The sequence below is a fragment of the Myxine glutinosa genome, chromosome 12 (genome assembly GCF_964187855.1).
Source record: "Myxine glutinosa chromosome 12, kmMyxGlut1.1, whole genome shotgun sequence".
Taxonomy (NCBI): Eukaryota; Metazoa; Chordata; class Myxini; order Myxiniformes; family Myxinidae; genus Myxine; species Myxine glutinosa.
This window is the reverse complement of record NC_136272.1, coordinates 98,348,302-98,367,115: the sequence shown is the minus strand read 5'-3', so window position 1 is coordinate 98,367,115 and position 18,814 is coordinate 98,348,302. Positions and strand designations below refer to the sequence as shown.

Sequence of the window (18,814 nt, the reverse complement as noted above, 5' to 3'; positions counted from 1 at the left end):
TTTTTCAGCATGCATGGAGTAACAGGTGCATTTAATCCCATTTTCACCCCACGACTCTTATCAGACCATACTGGACACCATGATGGAAATGTTTAGAAATAATGGAATACTAGTATATATCCCAGAGTGTACCTTCCACCTCGTTAAGCACACACCATTGCACTACGGAAGTTGATATTTACTTTGTGATAACCAAAATTGATAATAATAGTAATTTCTGATCAATGTCGATATCTTGCAATATGGTAATAAGGGTATTCGTGTGTATCTTCCAGCTGCGGATTGGTCTACATTCTGGGCCGGTGTTGGCGGGTGTTGTCGGGGTGAACATGCCACGCTATTGCTTGTTTGGTAACAACGTAACTTTGGCCAACAAGTTTGAATCGAGCAGTCGTCCATGTCGTATCAACGTCAGTCCCAGCACTCATCGGTGCGTACCGATTAGTATACACCCGGCGCACACCAACCAATTAGTATACACCCGGCGCCTTCCTCTTAAACAGGTCTTTCTTCTTAAACAGGTCTTTCCTCTCAAACAGGTCTTTCCTCTTAAACAGGTCTTTCCTCTTAAACAGGTCTTTCCTCTTAAACAGGTCTTTCCTCTTAAACAGGTCTTTCCTCTTAAACAGGCCTTTGAAGGAGCTGCGCTCCAACGCGAGTCGAAAGAATTGACGCGACCAAAGACGGAATTCGTCCGAGTTGCTTTATTGAAACAAAACAGCTCAGGTATTCTGACAAGCCCGTTTATCGGGCAGCAATATATATACACATTTATGCCGGGGCGTTTGCCAGGGAAAACCGAGACCGGGCATGCCCGGGTGTCAAGGGCGAGTCCTGGAAAGGCGAGTCTGGACATGCCCGGGCGTCCTGGATGCAGCCTGACAAGTTGAGGCTGGGCGTGCCCGAGCGCTCTGGGCGAGCCCTGGAAAGGCGAGAGCGGGCATGCCCAGGAGAGGTGCGTCTGGGCCCGTCCGGACGAGCCCAGCATGGCGATCGCGCCCTGGCCGCGTCCTGGCAGGTGCAAGGCGATTGTGTACATTCAGCGGGAACCGCTACACATGCCCCTCCAGAATCGACCTGCACCGGCAGGGTCAATTTAAGGGGGGTCCGGATGACCCGGCCGAAGCGACCCCTGGAGGGTCGTGGGGGGGGGGGGGGTCCGATCTGGTGGTGGGTGGTCGAGCGGGGGGAACTGTGGACGGGGGGCGGCCTCGCCGCGGAGGAAGGGCCAACCGTGGTGGTCGGTTGACGTCCACGTGCGCCGGTTTGAGGCGGTCCACAGAGATCCGGTCCGACCGGCCGCCGACGTCGACGACGAAGTACTTGTCGCCCCGTCGCAGGACCCGGAAGGGCCCGTCGTACGGCGGCCGGAGTGGCCCCCGGTGCGCGTCATGACGCACAAAGACGAACTCCGCTGTGCGAAGCGCCGGGGGGACTTAGGACTGGGGGCCACCGTGGCGGGACGTTGGCACGGGGGCAAATCGTCGGGCGGCCTCCTGGAGGTCCGAGCGCTGGTGTGCGGCGGACCAGGGACTGGTAGCGTCGAGCACGAACTCGCCCGGGACGCGGAGCGGCTGGCCGTAGACGAGCTCGGGGGCGGACGCCCGGAGGTCCTCCTTGGGGGCCGTGCGGAGGCCCAAAAGGACCCACGGCAGCCGGTCGGTCCAACCGTCGTCCTGAAGGCCGGCCATGAGTGCGGCCTTCATGGAGCGGTGAAACCGCTCGCACAACCCGTTGGCTTGGGGGTGGTAGGCCGTGGTGCGGTGCAGCGTGACCCCCAACGAGCGGGCGACCGCGCCCCAAAGTTTGGACGTGAACTGTGGGCCGCGGTCGGACGAGATGTCCGCCAGTGCGCCGAAGCGCGCGACCCAGGTGGCGATGAACGCCTGCGCCACTTCGGCGGTGGTGGTGGAGGTGAGGGGCACGGCCTCCGGCCACCTGGTGGTCCTGTCCACCATGGTGAGCAGGTGGGTGAACCCCCGCGATGGGGGCAGGGGACCCACCAGGTCCACGTGGACGTGGTCGAAACGCCGTGCAGGCACGGTGAAAGGTGCTAGCGGGGCCTGGGTGTGGCGGTGGACCTTGGCCCGCTGGCAGGCCGTGCAGGCGTTGGCCCAGTCGCGGACGTTCCGTCGAAGGCCGTGCCAGACGAAACGCGCCGACACCAGCTTCTGAGAAGCTTTCCGGCCCGGGTGAGAAAGGCCGTGGATGGAGGCGAAGATGCGGCGCTGCCAGGAAACGGGCACGATGGGGCGAGGCTGGCCCTGGGAGACGTCGCAGAGCAGGACGGTGCCCGCGAAGGGGATGTCGGCCAGGTGGAGGCCCGTGTCCGCCGCCCGGAGGGCCTGCACTGAGGTGTCGGTGGTCTGGTCGGCCGCCATGAGCGCGAAGTCCACGCCGAGGTGGACCGCGTTCGCGCTGGCCCGAGAAAGACAGTCGGCCACGGCGTTGTCTTTGCCGGCGACGTGCCGGATTTCCGTGGTGAATTCCGACACGGCGGAGAGGTGGCGCTGCTGGCGGGCCGACCACGGCTCCGTGACTTTGGCCATTGCGTAGACCAACGGCTTGTGGTCGACGAAAGCCGTGAACGGGCGGCCCTCCAGGAGGTGTCGGAAATGGCGAACGGCCAGGAATAGACCGAGCAGCTCACGGTCGAACGTGCTGTATTTTAACTCGTTCGGCCGGAGTTGCCGGCTGAAAAAAGCGAGTGGCTGCCAAACCCCGTCCACCCATTGTTCATGGACGGCGCCCACCGCGTAGTTGGAGGCGTCCGTCGTGAGGGCGATGGGCGCGTTGAGCACCGGGTGAGCCAGCAGCGTTGCGTCGGCGAGGGCCCGTTTTGTGCTCGCGAAGGTCGCGTCCATGGCCGCGGACCAAACGATGTCATGCTTGGCCGGCTTGCCCCGGAGGGCCTCGTAAAGGGGCCGCATGAGCTGAGCAGCGCGGGGCACGAATCGGTGATAAAAATTCACCATGCCGAGGAACTCTTGTAGGGCCTTGATGGAACGGGGACGCGGGAACGTGGTGATGGCCTCGACCTTGGTCGGCAGCGGCACGGCCCCGGTCTTGGTGATGCGGTGGCCCAAAAAGTCAACGGTCGTCGTGCCGAAGTGGCATTTGGCCGGGTTGACAAGCCGTGCTCGCTGAGGCGACCGAACAGTGTTCGGAGGTGGAGGAGGTGCTCGGCGCGGGACGTGCTGGCGACGAGGATGTCGTCCAGATAGACGAAAAGAAATGGCAGGTTGCGCAGCACGCCGTCCATTAAGCGCTGGAACGCCTGGGCCGCGTTCTTGAGGCCAAACGGCATCCTCAAAAATTCGAACAGGCCGAACGGCGTGATGACGGCCGTCTTCGGGACGTCGGCCGCCCGGACAGGTACCTGGTGGTATCCCCGTATCAGGTCAATTTTGGAAAATATGACCCGTCCCGCCAAACGGGCGGAAAAGTCCTGGATGTGCGGGATCGGGTATCTGTCGGGGGTGGTAGCGTCGTTGAGGCGGCGGTAGTTGCCACACGGGCGCCATCCGCACCCCGGCTTTGGCACGATGTGCAGTGGTGAGGCCCACGCGCTATTGGAGCACCGCACAATGCCGAGGTGCTTCAACGCGTCGAACTCGGCCTTTGCCACGGCGAGCTTGGCCGGGTCGAGGCGGCGGGCCCTGGCGTAGACCGGCGGGCCCGTAGTGGGTATGTGGTGCTCGATCCCATGCCGCACTGCGATGGCCGAAAACGTCGGCCGCGTGAGGGCCGGGAATTCCGCGAGCAGGCGAGCGAACTCGTTCGCCGTCGGGAGGGCGCACGCCCGTTCGGTCGGCGCGGAGCTGCTCATCGTGCACGCCAGGGAGCTGAAGGTCTCGGCGTTGACGAGGCGACGTCGTTTGACATCGACCAGCAGCCCGTGCGCGCAGAGGAAGTCAGCGCCCAGCAAAGCCATGGGGACGCAGGCGGTCACAAAGGTCCACTGAAAGCGCTGGCTGCCGAAGCAGAGGGTGACGTCGCGCGGGCCGAAAGTGTGTATGGCCGAGCCATTAGCAGCGACCAAAGAGGGGCCGCAAATGGCGTCCCGCCTGTCCTACTCGGAGGCGGGTATGACTCTCAGTTGGGCGCCGGTGTCACAAAGGAAACGCCGCCCGGACGCCTTGTCCCGAATAAAAAGCAAGTTGCCCGAGTGGCCGGCGCTCATGGCTGGGAATGAACGCCGGCCCAGCCGTTTCCCGACTTGCCGAAAGTGCACGGGGGTCGGCACGTCCGAGCCTTGTGTCCGAACCTGGCGTGGTAATAACACCACGCCTGGTCAGGTGGAGGCCCCGGCCGTCGTGTCGGAAGCGGTCGGCGCGGCGTGGCGGCCGCCAGTTGCACCGGCAGTTCGGCCTCCAACCGCGCAGGCCGCTCGAGCGTCGTGGGCGTCGCCTCGGACGGCGGCAGGCTCCAGGTAGCCGCGCCGATGTGTTGGCCCGCCGAGGAGATCTTATCGGCTTCCCTGGCGAGGGCACGGGGATCGGTGATCGACGTGCCAGCCAGGGCGAGGCGTACCGGGTGAGGCAGCTGGCGAAGGAACAGCTCGCGGAACAGAAAATCCGGAGAGTGCTCACCGAGCAACGAGAGCATATAGTCCATGCGCTCGGACGGGCGCGTGTCGCCGAGCTCGGGCAGGTCGAGCAGGCGCCGTGCGCTTGCCGCCGGTGAGAGGGCGAAAGCGTCGAGGAGGAGCGTCTTCAGCGCGTCATACTTGTCAGCAGCCGGCGGGTGCTCGAGGAGGCTCAGGGCGCGGGCCGCGGTGGCGGAACCGAGCGCTGCCACAACGTGGTGGAAGCGGGTGTCGTCCGCGGTGATGCCTCGCAGGGCGAACTGGGAGTCCGCCTGGGCGAACCAAACAGCCGCGTGAGCCTCCCAGAAGGTAGGCAGTTTAAGAGTCACTGCCGTGTCCATGTCGGTAGATCACCAGTGAAGGAGCTGCGCTCCAACGCGAGTCGAAAGAATTGACGCGACCAAAGACGGAATTCGTCCGAGTTGCTTTATTGAAACAAAACAGCTCAGGTAATCTGACAAGCCCGTTTATCGGGCAGCAATATATATATACATTTATGCCGGGGCGTTTGCCCGGGAAAACCGACACCGGGCATGCCCGGGTGTCAGGGGCGAGTCCTGGAAAGGCGAGTCTGGACATGCCCGGGCGTCCTGGACACGGCCTGGCAAGTCGAGGCTGGGCGTGCCCGAGCGCTCTGGGCGAGCCCTGGAAAGGCGAGAGCGGGCATGCCCGGACGCTCTGGGCGAGCCCTGGAAAGGCGAGTGTGGACATGCCCGGGCGGCCTGGCAAGTCAAGGCTGGGCGTGCCCGGGCGCTCTGGGCGAGCCCTGGAAAGGCGAGAGCGGGCATGCCCGGGAAAGACGAGACCGGGCGTGCCCGGGAGGTTCGGGCGTGCCCGGGAACAGCGAGTCCGGGCATGCCCAGGAGAGGTGCGTCTGGGCCCATCCGGACGAGCCCGGCATGGCGATCGCGCCCTGGCCGCGTCCTGGCAGGTGCAAGGCGATTGTGTACATTCAGCGGGAACCGCTACACCTTCCTCTTAAACAGGTCTTTCCTCTTAAACAGGTCTTTCCTCTCAAACAGGCCTTCCTCTTAAACAGGTCTTTCCTCTTAAACAGGCCTTCCTCTTAAACAGGCCTTCCTCTTAAACAGGTCTTTCCTCTTAAACAGGCCTTCCTCTTAAACAGGTCTTTCCTCTTAAACAGGCCTTCCTCTTCAACAGGTCTTTCCTCTTAAACAGGCCTTTCCTCTTAAACAGGCCTTTCCTCTTAAACAGGTCTTTCCTCTTAAACAGGTCTTTCCTCTTAAACAGGCCTTCCTCTTAAACAGGCCTTTCCTCTTAAACAGGCCTTTCCTCTTAAACAGGTCTTTCCTCTTAAACAGGTCTTTCCTCTTAAACAGGTCTTTCCTCTTAAACAGGCCTTCCTCTTCAACAGGTCTTTCCTCTTAAACAGGCCTTTCCTCTTAAACAGGCCTTTCCTCTTAAACAGGTCTTTCCTCTTAAACAGGTCTTTCCTCTTAAACAGGCCTTCCTCTTAAACAGGCCTTTCCTCTTAAACAGGCCTTTCCTCTTAAACAGGTCTTTCCTCTTAAACAGGTCTTTCCTCTTAAACAGGTCTTTCCTCTTAAACAGGTCTTTCCTCTTAAACAGGCCTTTCCTCTTAAACAGTCCCTTCCTCTTAAACAGGTCTTTCCTCTTAAAAAGGCGCTTCCTCTTAAACAGTCCCTTCCTCTTAAACAGGTCTTTCCTCTTAAACAGGTCTTTCCTCTTAAACAGGTCTTTCCTCTTAAACAGGTCTTTCCTCTTAAACAGGCCTTTCCTCTTAAACAGGTCTTTCCTCTTAAACAGTCCCTTCCTCTTAAACAGGCCTTCCTCTTAAACAGGTATTTCCTCTTAAACAGGCCTTTCCTCTTAAACAGTCCTTTCCTCTTAAACAGGTCTTTCCTCTTAAACAGGTCTTTCCTCTTAAACAGGTCTTTCCTCTTAAACAGGCCGATCCTCTTAAACAGGTCTTTCCTCTTAAACAGTCCTTTCCTCTTAAACAGGCCTTTCCTCTTAAACAGTCCCTTCCTCTTAAACAGGTCTTTCCTCTTAAACAGGTCTTTCCTCTTAAACAGTCCTTTCCTCTTAAACAGGCCTTTCCTCTTAAACAGTCCCTTCCTCTTAAACAGGTCTTTCCTCTTAAACAGTCCCTTCCTCTTAAACAGGCCTTTCCTCTTAAACAGTCCCTTCCTCTTAAACAGGTCTTTCCTCTTAAACAGTCCCTTCCTCTTAAACAGGTCTTTCCTCTTAAACAGGCCTTTCCTCTTGAACAGGCCTTTCCTCTTAAACAGGCCTTTCCTCTTAAACAGTCCCTTCCTCTTAAACAGGTCTTTCCTCTTAAACAGGCCTTCCTCTTAACAGGTCTTTCCTCTTAAACAGGCCTTCCTCTTAAACAGGCCTTTCTTCTTAAACAGGCCTTCCTCTTAAACAGGTCTTTCCTCTTAAACAGGCCTTCCTCTTAAACAGGCCTTTCTTCTTAAACAGGTCTTTCCTCTTAAACAGGTCTTTCCTCTTAAACAGGTCTTTCCTCTTAAACAGGCCTTTCCTCTTAAACAGGCCTTTCCTCTTAAACAGGCCTTTCCTCTTAAACAGGCCTTTCCTCTTAAACAGTCCTTTCCTCTTAAACAGGCATTTCCTCTTAAACAGGCCTTTCCTCTTAAACAGGCCTTTCCTCTTAAACAGGCCTTTCCTCTTAAACAGGCCTTTCCTCTTAAACAGTCCCTTCCTCTTAAACAGGTCTTTCCTCTTAAACAGGCCTTCCTCTTAAACAGGTCTTTCCTCTTAAACAGGCCTTCCTCTTAAACAGGCCTTTCCTCTTAAACAGGTCTTTCCTCTTAAACAGGTCTTTCCTCTTAAACAGGTCTTTCCTCTTAAACAGGTCTTTCCTCTTAAACAGGTCTTTCCTCTTAAACAGGTCTTTCCTCTTAAACAGGTCTTTCCTCTTAAACAGGTCTTTCCTCTTAAACAGATCTTTCCTCTTAAACAGGTCTTTCCTCTTAAACAGGTCTTTCCTCTTAAACAGGTCTTTCCTCTTAAACAGGTCTTTCCTCTTAAACAGGTCTTTCCTCTTAAACAGGTCTTTCCTCTTAAACAGGTCTTTCCTCTTAAACAGGTCTTTCCTCTTAAACAGGTCTTTCCTCTTAAACAGGCCGATCCTCTTAAACAGGCAATTTCTCTTAAACAGGTCTTTCCTCTTAAACAGGTCTTTCCTCTTAAACAGGCCGATCCTCTTAAACAGGTCTTTCCTCTTAAACAGGTCTTTCCTCTTAAACAGGCCTTTCCTCTTAAACAGGCCTTTCCTCTTAAACAGGTCTTTCCTCTTAAACAGGTCTTTCCTCTTAAACAGGTCTTTCCTCTTAAACAGGTCTTGCCTCTTAAACAGGTCTTTCCTCTTAAACAGGCCGACCCTCTTAAACAGGTCTTTCCTCTTAAACAGGCCTTCCCTCTTAAACAGGCAATTTCTCTTAAACAGGCCTTTCCTCTTAAACAGGCCTTTCCTCTTAAACAGTCCCTTCCTCTTAAACAGGTATTTCCTCTTAAACAGGTCTTTCCTCTTAAACAGGCCGATCCTCTTAAACAGGTCTTTCCTCTTAAACAGGCCTTCCCTCTTAAACAGGCAATTTCTCTTAAACAGGCCTTTCCTCTTAAACAGGTCTTTCCTCTTAAACAGGTCTTTCCTCTTAAACAGGTCTTTCCTCTTAAACAGGCCGATCCTCTTAAACAGGTCTTTCCTCTTAAACAGGTCTTTCCTCTTAAACAGGCCTTTCCTCTTAAACAGGCCTTTCCTCTTAAACAGGTCTTTCCTCTTAAACAGGCCTTCCTCTTAAACAGGCCTTTCCTCTTAAACAGGTCTTTCCTCTTAAACAGGTCTTTCCTCTTAAACAGGCCGATCCTCTTAAACAGGTCTTTCGTCTTAAACAGGTCTTTCCTCTTAAACAGGTCTTTCCTCTTAAACAGGCCTTCCCTCTTAAACAGGTCTTTCCTCTTAAACAGGTCTTTCCTCTTAAACAGGCCTTTCCTCTTAAACAGGCAATTTCTCTTAAACAGGTCTTTCCTCTTAAACAGGTCTTTCCTCTTAAACAGGCCGATCCTCTTAAACAGGCCTTCCCTCTTAAACAGGCCTTCCCTCTTAAACAGGCATTTCCTCTTAAACAGGTCTTTCCTCTTAAACAGGCCTTCCCTCTTAAACAGGCATTTCCTCTTAAACAGGCCTTTCCTCTTAAACAGGTCTTTCCTCTTAAACAGGTCTTTCCTCTAAAACAGGCCTTTCCTCTTAAACAGGTCTTTCCTCTTAAACAGGTCTTTCCTCTTAAACAGGTCTTTCCTCTTAAACAGGCCTTCCCTCTTAAACAGGTCTTTCCTCTTAAACAGGTCTTTCCTCTTAAACAGGCCTTTCCTCTTAAACAGGCAATTTCTCTTAAACAGGTCTTTCCTCTTAAACAGGTCTTTCCTCTTAAACAGGCCGATCCTCTTAAACAGGCCTTCCCTCTTAAACAGGTCTTTCCTCTTAAACAGGCCTTTCCTCTTAAACAGGCCTTTCCTCTTAAACAGGTCTTTCCTCTTAAACAGGTCTTTCCTCTTAAACAGGCCTTTCCTCTTAAACAGGTCTTTCCTCTTAAACAGGCCTTTCCTCTTAAACAGGCCTTTCCTCTTAAACAGGTCTTTCCTCTTAAACAGGTCTTTCCTCTTAAACAGGCCTTCCCTCTTAAACAGGTCTTTCCTCTTAAACAGGTCTTTCCTCTTAAACAGGTCTTTCCTCTTAAACAGGCCTTTCCTCTTAAACAGGCCTTTCCTCTTAAACAGGTCTTTCCTCTTAAACAGGTCTTTCCTCTTAAACAGGTCTTTCCTCTTAAACAGGCCTTTCCTCTTAAACAGGCCTTTCCTCTTAAACAGGCCTTTCCTCTTAAACAGGTCTTTCCTCTTAAACAGGCCTTCCCTCTTAAACAGGTCTTTCCTCTTAAACAGGTCTTTCCTCTTAAACAGGCCGATCCTCTTAAACAGGCAATTTCTCTAAAACAGGCAATTTCTCTTAAACAGGCCTTTCCTCTTAAACAGGTCTTTCCTCTTAAACAGGTCTTTCCTCTTAAACAGGTCTTTCCTCTTAAACAGGTCTTTCCTCTTAAACAGGTCTTTCCTCTTAAACAGGTCTTTCCTCTTAAACAGGCCTTTCCTCTTAAACAGGTCTTTCCTCTTAAACAGGTCTTTCCTCTTAAACAGGCCGATCCTCTTAAACAGGTCTTTCCTCTTAAACAGGTCTTTCCTCTTAAACAGGTCTTTCCTCTTAGACAGGCCTTTCCTCTTAAACAGGTCTTTCCTCTTAAACAGGCCTTCCCTCTTAAACAGGTCTTTCCTCTTAAACAGGTCTTTCCTCTTAAACAGGCCTTTCCTCTTAAACAGGCCGATCCTCTTAAACAGGCCTTTCCTCTTAAACAGGTCTTTCCTCTTAAACAGGGCTTTCCTCTTAAACAGGTCTTTCCTCTTAAACAGGTCTTTCCTCTTAAACAGGTCTTTCCTCTTAAACAGGCCTTCCCTCTTAAACAGGCAATTTCTCTTATACAGGCCTTTCCTCTTAAACAGGCCTTTCCTCTTAAACAGTCCCTTCCTCTTAAACAGGTCTTTCCTCTTAAACAGGCCTTTCCTCTTAAACAGGCCTTTCCTCTTAAACAGGTCTTTCCTCTTAAACAGGTCTTTCCTCTTAAACAGGTCTTTCCTCTTAAACAGGCCTTTCCTCTTAAACAGGTCTTTCCTCTTAAACAGGCCTTTCCTCTTAAACAGGCCTTTCCTCTTAAACAGGCCTTTCCTCTTAAACAGGTCTTTCCTCTTAAACAGGCCTTCCCTCTTAAACAGGTCTTTCCTCTTAAACAGGTCTTTCCTCTTAAACAGGCCGATCCTCTTAAACAGGCAATTTCTCTTAAACAGGCCTTTGCTCTTAAACAGGTCTTTCCTCTTAAACAGGTCTTTCCTCTTAAACAGGTCTTTCCTCTTAAACAGGGCTTTCCTCTTAAACAGGTCTTTCCTCTTAAACAGGCCTTCCCTCCTAAACAGGTCTTTCCTCTTAAACAGGTCTTTCCTCTTAAACAGGTCTTTCCTCTTAAACAGGTCTTTCCTCTTAAACAGGCCTTTCCTCTTAAACAGGTCTTTCCTCTTAAACAGGTCTTTCCTCTTAAACAGGTCTTTCCTCTTAAACAGGCCTTTCCTCTTAAACAGGTCTTTCCTCTTAAACAGGCCTTTCCTCTTAAACAGGCCTTTCCTCTTAAACAGGTCTTTCCTCTTAAACAGGCCTTCCCTCTTAAACAGGTCTTTCCTCTTAAACAGGTCTTTCCTCTTAAACAGGCCGATCCTCTTAAACAGGCAATTTCTCTTAAACAGGCAATTTCTCTTAAACAGGCCTTTCCTCTTAAACAGGTCTTTCCTCTTAAACAGGTCTTTCCTCTTAAACAGGTCTTTCCTCTTAAACAGGTCTTTCCTCTTAAACAGGTCTTTCCTCTTAAACAGGTCTTTCCTCTTAAACAGGCCTTTCCTATTTCCTCTTAAACAGGCCTTTCCTCTTAAACAGGCCTTTCCTCTTAAACAGGTCTTTCCTCTTAAACAGGTCTTTCCTCTTAAACAGGTCTTTCCTCTTAAACAGGTCTTTCCTCTTAAACAGGCCTTTCCTCTTAAACAGGTCTTTCCTCTTAAACAGGCCTTTCCTCTGAAACAGGCCTTTCCTCATAAACAGGCCTTTCCTCTTAAACAGGTCTTTCCTCTTAAACAGGTCTTTCCTCTTAAACAGGCCTTTCCTTTTAAACAGGCCTTTCCTCTTAAACAGTCCCTTCCTCTTAAACAGGCCTTGCCTCTTAAACAGGTCTTTCCTCTTAAACAGGCCTTTCCTCTTAAACAGGCCTTTCCTCTTAAACAGGCCGATCCTCTTAAACAGGTCTTTCCTCTTAAACAGGTCTTTCCTCTTAAACAGGCCTTTCCTCTTAAACAGGCCTTTCCTCTTAAACAGGCCTTTCCTCTTAAACAGGTCTTTCCTCTTAAACAGGCCTTCCTCTTAAACAGGCCTTTCCTCTTAAACAGGTCTTCCTCTTAAACAGGCCTTTCCTCTTAAACAGGTCTTTCCTCTTAAACAGGCCTTTCCTCTTAAACAGGCAATTTCTCTTAAACAGGTCTTTCCTCTTAAACAGGTCTTTCCTCTTCAACAGGCCGATCCTCTTAAACAGGCCTTCCCTCTTAAACAGGTCTTTCCTCTTAAACAGGCCTTTCCTCTTAAATAGGCCTTTCCTCTTAAACAGGTCTTTCCTCTTAAACAGGTCTTTCCTCTTAAACAGGCCTTTCCTCTTAAACAGGTCTTTCCTCTTAAACAGGCCTTTCCTCTTAAACAGGCCTTTCCTCTTAAACAGGTCTTTCCTCTTAAACAGGTCTTTCCTCTTAAACAGGCCTTCCCTCTTAAACAGGTCTTTCCTCTTAAACAGGTCTTTCCTCTTAAACAGGTCTTTCCTCTTAAACAGGCCTTTCTCTTAAACAGGCCTTTCCTCTTAAACAGGTCTTTCCTCTTAAACAGGTCTTTCCTCTTAAACAGGTCTTTCCTCTTAAACAGGCCTTTCCTCTTAAACAGGTCTTTCCTCTTAAACAGGCCTTTCCTCTTAAACAGGCCTTTCCTCTTAAACAGGCCTTTCCTCTTAAACAGGTCTTTCCTCTTAAACAGGCCTTCCCTCTTAAACACGTCTTTCCTCTTAAACAGGTCTTTCCTCTTAAACAGGTCTTTCCTCTTAAACAGGGCTCTCCTCTTAAACAGGTCTTTCCTCTTAAACAGGTCTTTCCTCTTAAACAGGTCTTTCCTCTTAAACAGGCCTTCCCTCTTAAACATGCAATTTCTCTTAAACAGGCCTTTCCTCTTAAACAGGCCTTTCCTCTTAAACAGTCCCTTCCTCTTAAACAGGCCTTTCCTCTTAAACAGGTCTTTCCTCTTAAACAGGCCTTCCCTCCTAAACAGGTCTTTCCTCTTAAACATGTCTTTCCTCTTAAACAGGCCTTTCCTTTTAATCAGGCCTTTCCTCTTAAACAGGTCTTTCCTCTTAAACAGGCCTTTCCTCTTAAACAGTCCCTTCCTCTTAAACAGGCCTTTCCTCTTAAACAGGCCTTTCCTCTTAAACAGGTCTTTCCTCTTAAACAGGTCTTTCCTCTTAAACAGGCCTTTCCTCTTAAAAAGGTCTTTCCTCTTTAACAGGTCTTTCCTCTTAAACAGGCCTTTCCTCTTAAACAGGCCATTTCTCTTAAACAGGCCTTTCCTCTTAAACAGGCCATTTCTCTTAAACAGGTCTTTCCTCTTAAACAGGTCTTTCCTCTTTAACAGGTCTTTCCTCTTAAACAGGCCTTTCCTCTTAAACAGGCCATTTCTCTTAAACAGGCCTTTCCTCTTAAACAGGCCATTTCTCTTAAACAGGTCTTTCCTCTTAAACAGGCCTTTCCTCTTAAACAGGCCATTTCTTTTAAACAGGCCTTCCCTCTTAAACAGGCCTTTCCTCTTAAACAGGTCTTTCCTCTTAAACAGGTCTTTCCTCTTTAACAGGTCTTTCCTCTTAAACAGGCCTTTCCTCTTAAACAGGTCTTTCCTCTTAAACAGGCCTTCCCTCTTAAACAGGCCTTCCCTCTTAAACAGGCCTTTCCTCTTAAACAGGTCTTTCCTCTTTAACAGGCCTTTCCTCTTTAACAGGCCTTCCCTCTTAAACACGTCTTTCCTCTTAAACAGGTCTTTCCTCTTAAACAGGTCTTTCCTCTTAAACAGGGCTCTCCTCTTAAACAGGTCTTTCCTCTTAAACAGGTCTTTCCTCTTAAACAGGTCTTTCCTCTTAAACAGGCCTTCCCTCTTAAACATGCAATTTCTCTTAAACAGGCCTTTCCTCTTAAACAGGCCTTTCCTCTTAAACAGTCCCTTCCTCTTAAACAGGCCTTTCCTCTTAAACAGGTCTTTCCTCTTAAACAGGCCTTCCCTCCTAAACAGGTCTTTCCTCTTAAACATGTCTTTCCTCTTAAACAGGCCTTTCCTTTTAATCAGGCCTTTCCTCTTAAACAGGTCTTTCCTCTTAAACAGGCCTTTCCTCTTAAACAGTCCCTTCCTCTTAAACAGGCCTTTCCTCTTAAACAGGCCTTTCCTCTTAAACAGGTCTTTCCTCTTAAACAGGTCTTTCCTCTTAAACAGGCCTTTCCTCTTAAAAAGGTCTTTCCTCTTTAACAGGTCTTTCCTCTTAAACAGGCCTTTCCTCTTAAACAGGCCATTTCTCTTAAACAGGCCTTTCCTCTTAAACAGGCCATTTCTCTTAAACAGGTCTTTCCTCTTAAACAGGTCTTTCCTCTTTAACAGGTCTTTCCTCTTAAACAGGCCTTTCCTCTTAAACAGGCCATTTCTCTTAAACAGGCCTTTCCTCTTAAACAGGCCATTTCTCTTAAACAGGCCTTTCCTCTTAAACAGGCCATTTCTCTTAAACAGGCCTTTCCTCTTAAACAGGCCATTTCTCTTAAACAGGTCTTTCCTCTTAAACAGGTCTTTCCTCTTTAACAGGCCTTTCCTCTTAAACAGGCCATTTCTTTTAAACAGGCCTTCCCTCTTAAACAGGCCTTTCCTCTTAAACAGGTCTTTCCTCTTAAACAGGTCTTTCCTCTTTAACAGGTCTTTCCTCTTAAACAGGCCTTTCCTCTTAAACAGGTCTTTCCTCTTAAACAGGCCTTCCCTCTTAAACAGGCCTTCCCTCTTAAACAGGCCTTTCCTCTTAAACAGGTCTTTCCTCTTTAACAGGCCTTTCCTCTTTAACAGGCCTTTCCTCTTAAACAGGCCTTTCCTCCAGTGCCTTTCTTTTCAGCTTCTTGGTCACAGAAGGGCATTGGGTTTCTAACAATATCCCATCAACATCATGATATTTTTCACTTCAAAAGCAAGTTAAATGGATACCTTTGGTAACAAGCACCAGGCAGGCCTATTCGTCTTTGGCTTGCTTATAATTGTTAAATCGCAAGATGAATGATGAAAGAAACATTGAATTCCAGTCTACAAAAATTTTTTGGTGTCAGGAAGCAGTTACTCACAACAAAATGTTCAAAGTGATTGATAAAAATCCAGAACAGGCATAGCCGGTACCCTTGGCGATATGTCAAAACACTTTTCACCTGCTATTGACTCCATGTGGTAATTGTATATGGGATGATAAAGTAAAACTCTGTTATAAATTGTAGTTTGCCCTGAAAATATAAATCCTGTGATGTCATTGGTCTTCTGAACCCTTGAGGTAGCAAAGAGTGGTATTTTGCAGGTTGCTTCAGGTCGACGAGGGCTTCCGATTTACTGCCAGATCCCGTTGTGATCTCCCGAAAGTCTTCTCGACGGATGTTCCAGGCACCTGCTACTTCCTCGACACTTACGAGCCACCCGGAGGGGATAAGGCCAGTTCAACCTGCACAGTTTCCAAGGGTGATGGTGTTACCGTGGAGACGGCCATGCCGCAACCCGGATCCGATAGTCATGGTCACGTAGTTCTCTCCCCAAAGGACTTCTGCGATTTCTCGAGTCTCTTCGTCCAATCGTCTTTCGAAAGCGTCAGAGAGACTCAGCAGACGGGCGATGTTGCACGCATTCGGGATCCTTGTTATACAGGCTCAGCAGGCCCGAGGCATTGCAGCCCAAGATGAACAGAAGTTCTACAAAGGATGGCGCTAATTCCTCGTCCTGTGCCAGTTTAATTGTCCAGTATCTCACGCATACGCATGTTTGGGAGGGTTGAAGATTGAGAGGCTTAAGGCAGAACCATGATACTATTATGAAAAAGAAGAACAGTGAAAGCTTCCCTTGGCTAGCGGCAATAAAATGGAGCTCTGCCCTGGATACTCTTGGAACCCTAAATTAACCTCATGTAATCCTCAACCTATCACTGTTCTGTGTCACTACATCTGACAAAGGCAAGTTACTGAGCTTACAATTCCCTTGTGTGGTTACCGTTACTGTTATCGATCAACATGGCTGAGCCATCAGCAAGTAAGGACCTTATAGGTTGTCTGTGCATTTATTGTGTTGTCTGACCGTTTGTGGATACCATTGAAAATTATAATAAATATATTGTAGATGTCCGTCGGGTAGAGTAAGATGTAAGAGCGATCTAATTAATCATTTGTGGAAACATTGTTGGGGTGAAATTATCGGTTGCCTCTACATCGTCCAGATGTTGAGCCATCGGTGAGAGCTTCTTCTGAAGTTATGTGTCTGTAATCAAATGACTCCTGTTGTTTCGTTTGTCGAATTGAAGATCCTTAGCTCTTGTTGCACTTGCGAAAGAGGGCAAAAGTGTAAAGCATTATTCATTCAAGTTTTTATTAACTCAAGTTCTTCCAGTATGGTCTATTTTAAATCCACCATAAAGAAGAAAAGACCTTCAGATGCATTACCTTGTCGGATTCGTATCAATTGATCACCGTGAGGACTACCTCCTCACTTTCAAATTTTTTCGTATGCATTATCGAGGCTCGTGGAAGAGCTAGAGCAGAATGGAAAGGCGAAACACCAAGAGCAGAGCAGAGTAGAAGTGAGAGTAAGAGTGTGATCAAGGGAAGGGAGAGGACATGGGGGTGTAAAAGCTGCACACAAGCTGAACGAGAACAGCCCTCGGTGGAGAGCACACCTCCGCCAGACTGAACAGTTTACCATTTGTATCCCACTGATAGGCCGGATCTGGATTCGCACCTGAACCCAAGACCTGAACCAAAATCGAATTGGATTGTTCTCGTCACCTAACCAACTCATCCACCAAGTTTCGTCCAAATCTGTTCATAACCTTTTGAGATGTTTTTTGTCCAAAATCACAATGGTGAAGAATCACTTTAAATTTTTGACACAGAGATAGTGTGAGTGTGTGGGATTTGTTGTGGTTGTAAGACGTATTCCAAGTGTTGAACCAGCTCCTGATTCTATGAATGTCTGCAGAGAGGGAAGGTAATGCTTCCTGCTTGTCTGAAGTATGGGAAATGATACGGTCGAGGGTGGAACCATTATCAACGAGATATGCAGGATTTTCCAGGGGATCAGAATGGTTCATGAAGATTAGGGACAAGACACTGACTTGGGGGCACTTCAGCCTTGACAGGGAGAGGAGATGAAAGGATTCCGTTGAGTGCCACACGTTGGCTACGAGAATGAAGGAAATCAGTCACGCACATGTGTGGAGTTGGCCGTTGGTGCCATAGGCAGAGAGTTTGGAGACGAAGGCGGAATGCCAAACTGTATCACATACTCGAGGTGTGTCCAGAGAGACGGCCTTGATCTTATGTTTGACATTGAGGGCCTCCATCCATTGTTTGGAGAGTAGAAGCAGCATTTCCAAGGTATAATCAGTGGGTCTGAATTTGAACTTATGATTTGAGATCAGGCTGTTGGAGAAAACGAAGGATTTCATATAGACTGCGATGCTGGATTCCATGACCTTGCTTACCTTGCAAGCTAACAGACCTATAGTTAAGAGGATCCGTTTTTGCACCATGTTTGTGTATTGTATTGATGTTGGCTACCTTCTAGGAAACTGATCTAAACAGAATGATAAGTGAATAGAGGAGAAATAGGATGAGAAAGTGCGGCAGAGCAGGTTTTTTTTGTATACATGGACTGATGTGGTCTGGGCCTTTCACAGAATCAGAGTCGAGGTTTGCCAGAAACCTCTCCATCTTCTTAAGTGGGAAAGACACAGTATCCAGGAACGGTTGGATACGAGAGGGTAAGGTGGGTACAGAGAGCGATGGATTGGATCCACAAGATTTGGAGGCAAATACAGAATTGAGGCATTCTGCCTTCTCATTAGCAGAGTCCATTGTGGTGCCATTTTAAGTGATGGAGGAGGGGCATGCACCAGAGAAAGACTTGAAAAGGCAAATGGTCTTGTGATATCTAGCATGAAGGTGAATGGTCTAGTTATATCCAGCATGAAGGTGAATGGTCTAGTTATATCCAGCATGAAGGTGAATGGTCTAGTTATATCTAGCATGAAGGTGAATGGTCTAGTTATATCTAGCATGAAGGTGAATAGTCTAGTCATGTGTCATTCTGTCGAAAGTCCAGCAATGGCACACGCTCATGGCCTCAGTTGTGTAACCTGCGTATGAATCGAATTCTAGCTCCTTCATGGGCTTCTACATACACTATACATATTGCATGTTGCATGTATATATATATATATGTGTGTGTGTGTGTGTGTGTGTGTGTGTGTGTGTGTGTGTGTGTGTGCGTGTGCGTGTGCGTGTGTGTGTGTGCATTTAACAAAAGAAAACGATTCAAACCGTGCTATGCAGGAGCATTACTGCATCAAGGAGATAGCTGTCAGGTTGCGGAGATGTTAAGCCACCTGCATCGTCCACCGTCCATAATGGATGTAGCACCTCCACCCATCCTCCCCCCCCCCCCCCCCCCCCCACCCACCCACCACCAGAAGGCCTTGGGACATGTACATCAGTCAATGTCATTGTTTCTCTCTAGACATAGAGTCTATTCTAAATGTAAGAACGGATCATGTCTGTATGGTAGTACCAGTTTACTCCATAGGTGGTATTCCTCTACACAGGTAGATGTATCCTTTTTATGTTGAAGGCTCCAATCACAAACTATATAGTCTTCATCGAGGCCAGCCCTGAAATAAAATATCTGCATAGATAGAAAAGTGAAGAAAGAGAGCATAGTCTTGAGTTTTTGAAGAAGTAAACAAGATCGCTCGTCTAACAATGGCATTGAGCCTGGCTTGGATCTGCTGAGTAGAGGAGCTGCTGTCCCCCTGTCATGTGACCAGATCTTCAGCTGTAATTGGTGGACGTTTGCGAGGGACATACATACATACACCGGATGGACAGACAAACACTGTTCCAGATGGCATTGCCCTACGGGCTACACGATAAAATATTACTGCTGAACCACGTGGCTTTTAAAAGGGGAAGGTCATAAGTGTTTGGAAAGATATGAGACGGTAAAGAATTGCAGAGTTTGGCAGTGGAGGGGAAGAAACAAACATCATAACGGGCCACCCTTGAGTTGCCAATGGCCACACAATAATCATGCAACGTAGTGGCTTGTTGAGTATTCCCCGTGGTCTCGCTAATTGCTGAGGTACACAAGCAGCAAGTTCTCGGGAACAGAAACCGTAGTAATATCTGCGGAAAAGAGAAAGAGAGTCAACCTTGCGGCATATTTTGAGCGGGTCGAGTTTTGAGGTCAGATTGGGAGAGTTGATAAGTCGGATTACT

General features: G+C 48.9%; 1 protein-coding gene across 1 annotated transcript in view; it reads left to right on the top strand.

Moving 5' to 3' along the window:
* The window catches only part of GUCY1A2 (guanylate cyclase 1 soluble subunit alpha 2), a 48,562-nt gene extending 33,252 nt beyond the window's left edge, over positions 1 to 15,310 (top strand). Inside the window, exons 6-7 of the mRNA XM_068131578.2 lie at positions 276 to 430; positions 14,857 to 15,310. Of these exons, the coding sequence (XP_067987679.2) occupies positions 276 to 430; positions 14,857 to 15,232 (531 nt within the window). The 3' untranslated portion in view covers positions 15,233 to 15,310. The remainder of the gene's footprint in view (positions 1 to 275; positions 431 to 14,856) is intronic.
* Positions 15,311 to 18,814: the final 3,504 nt, after the last annotated feature.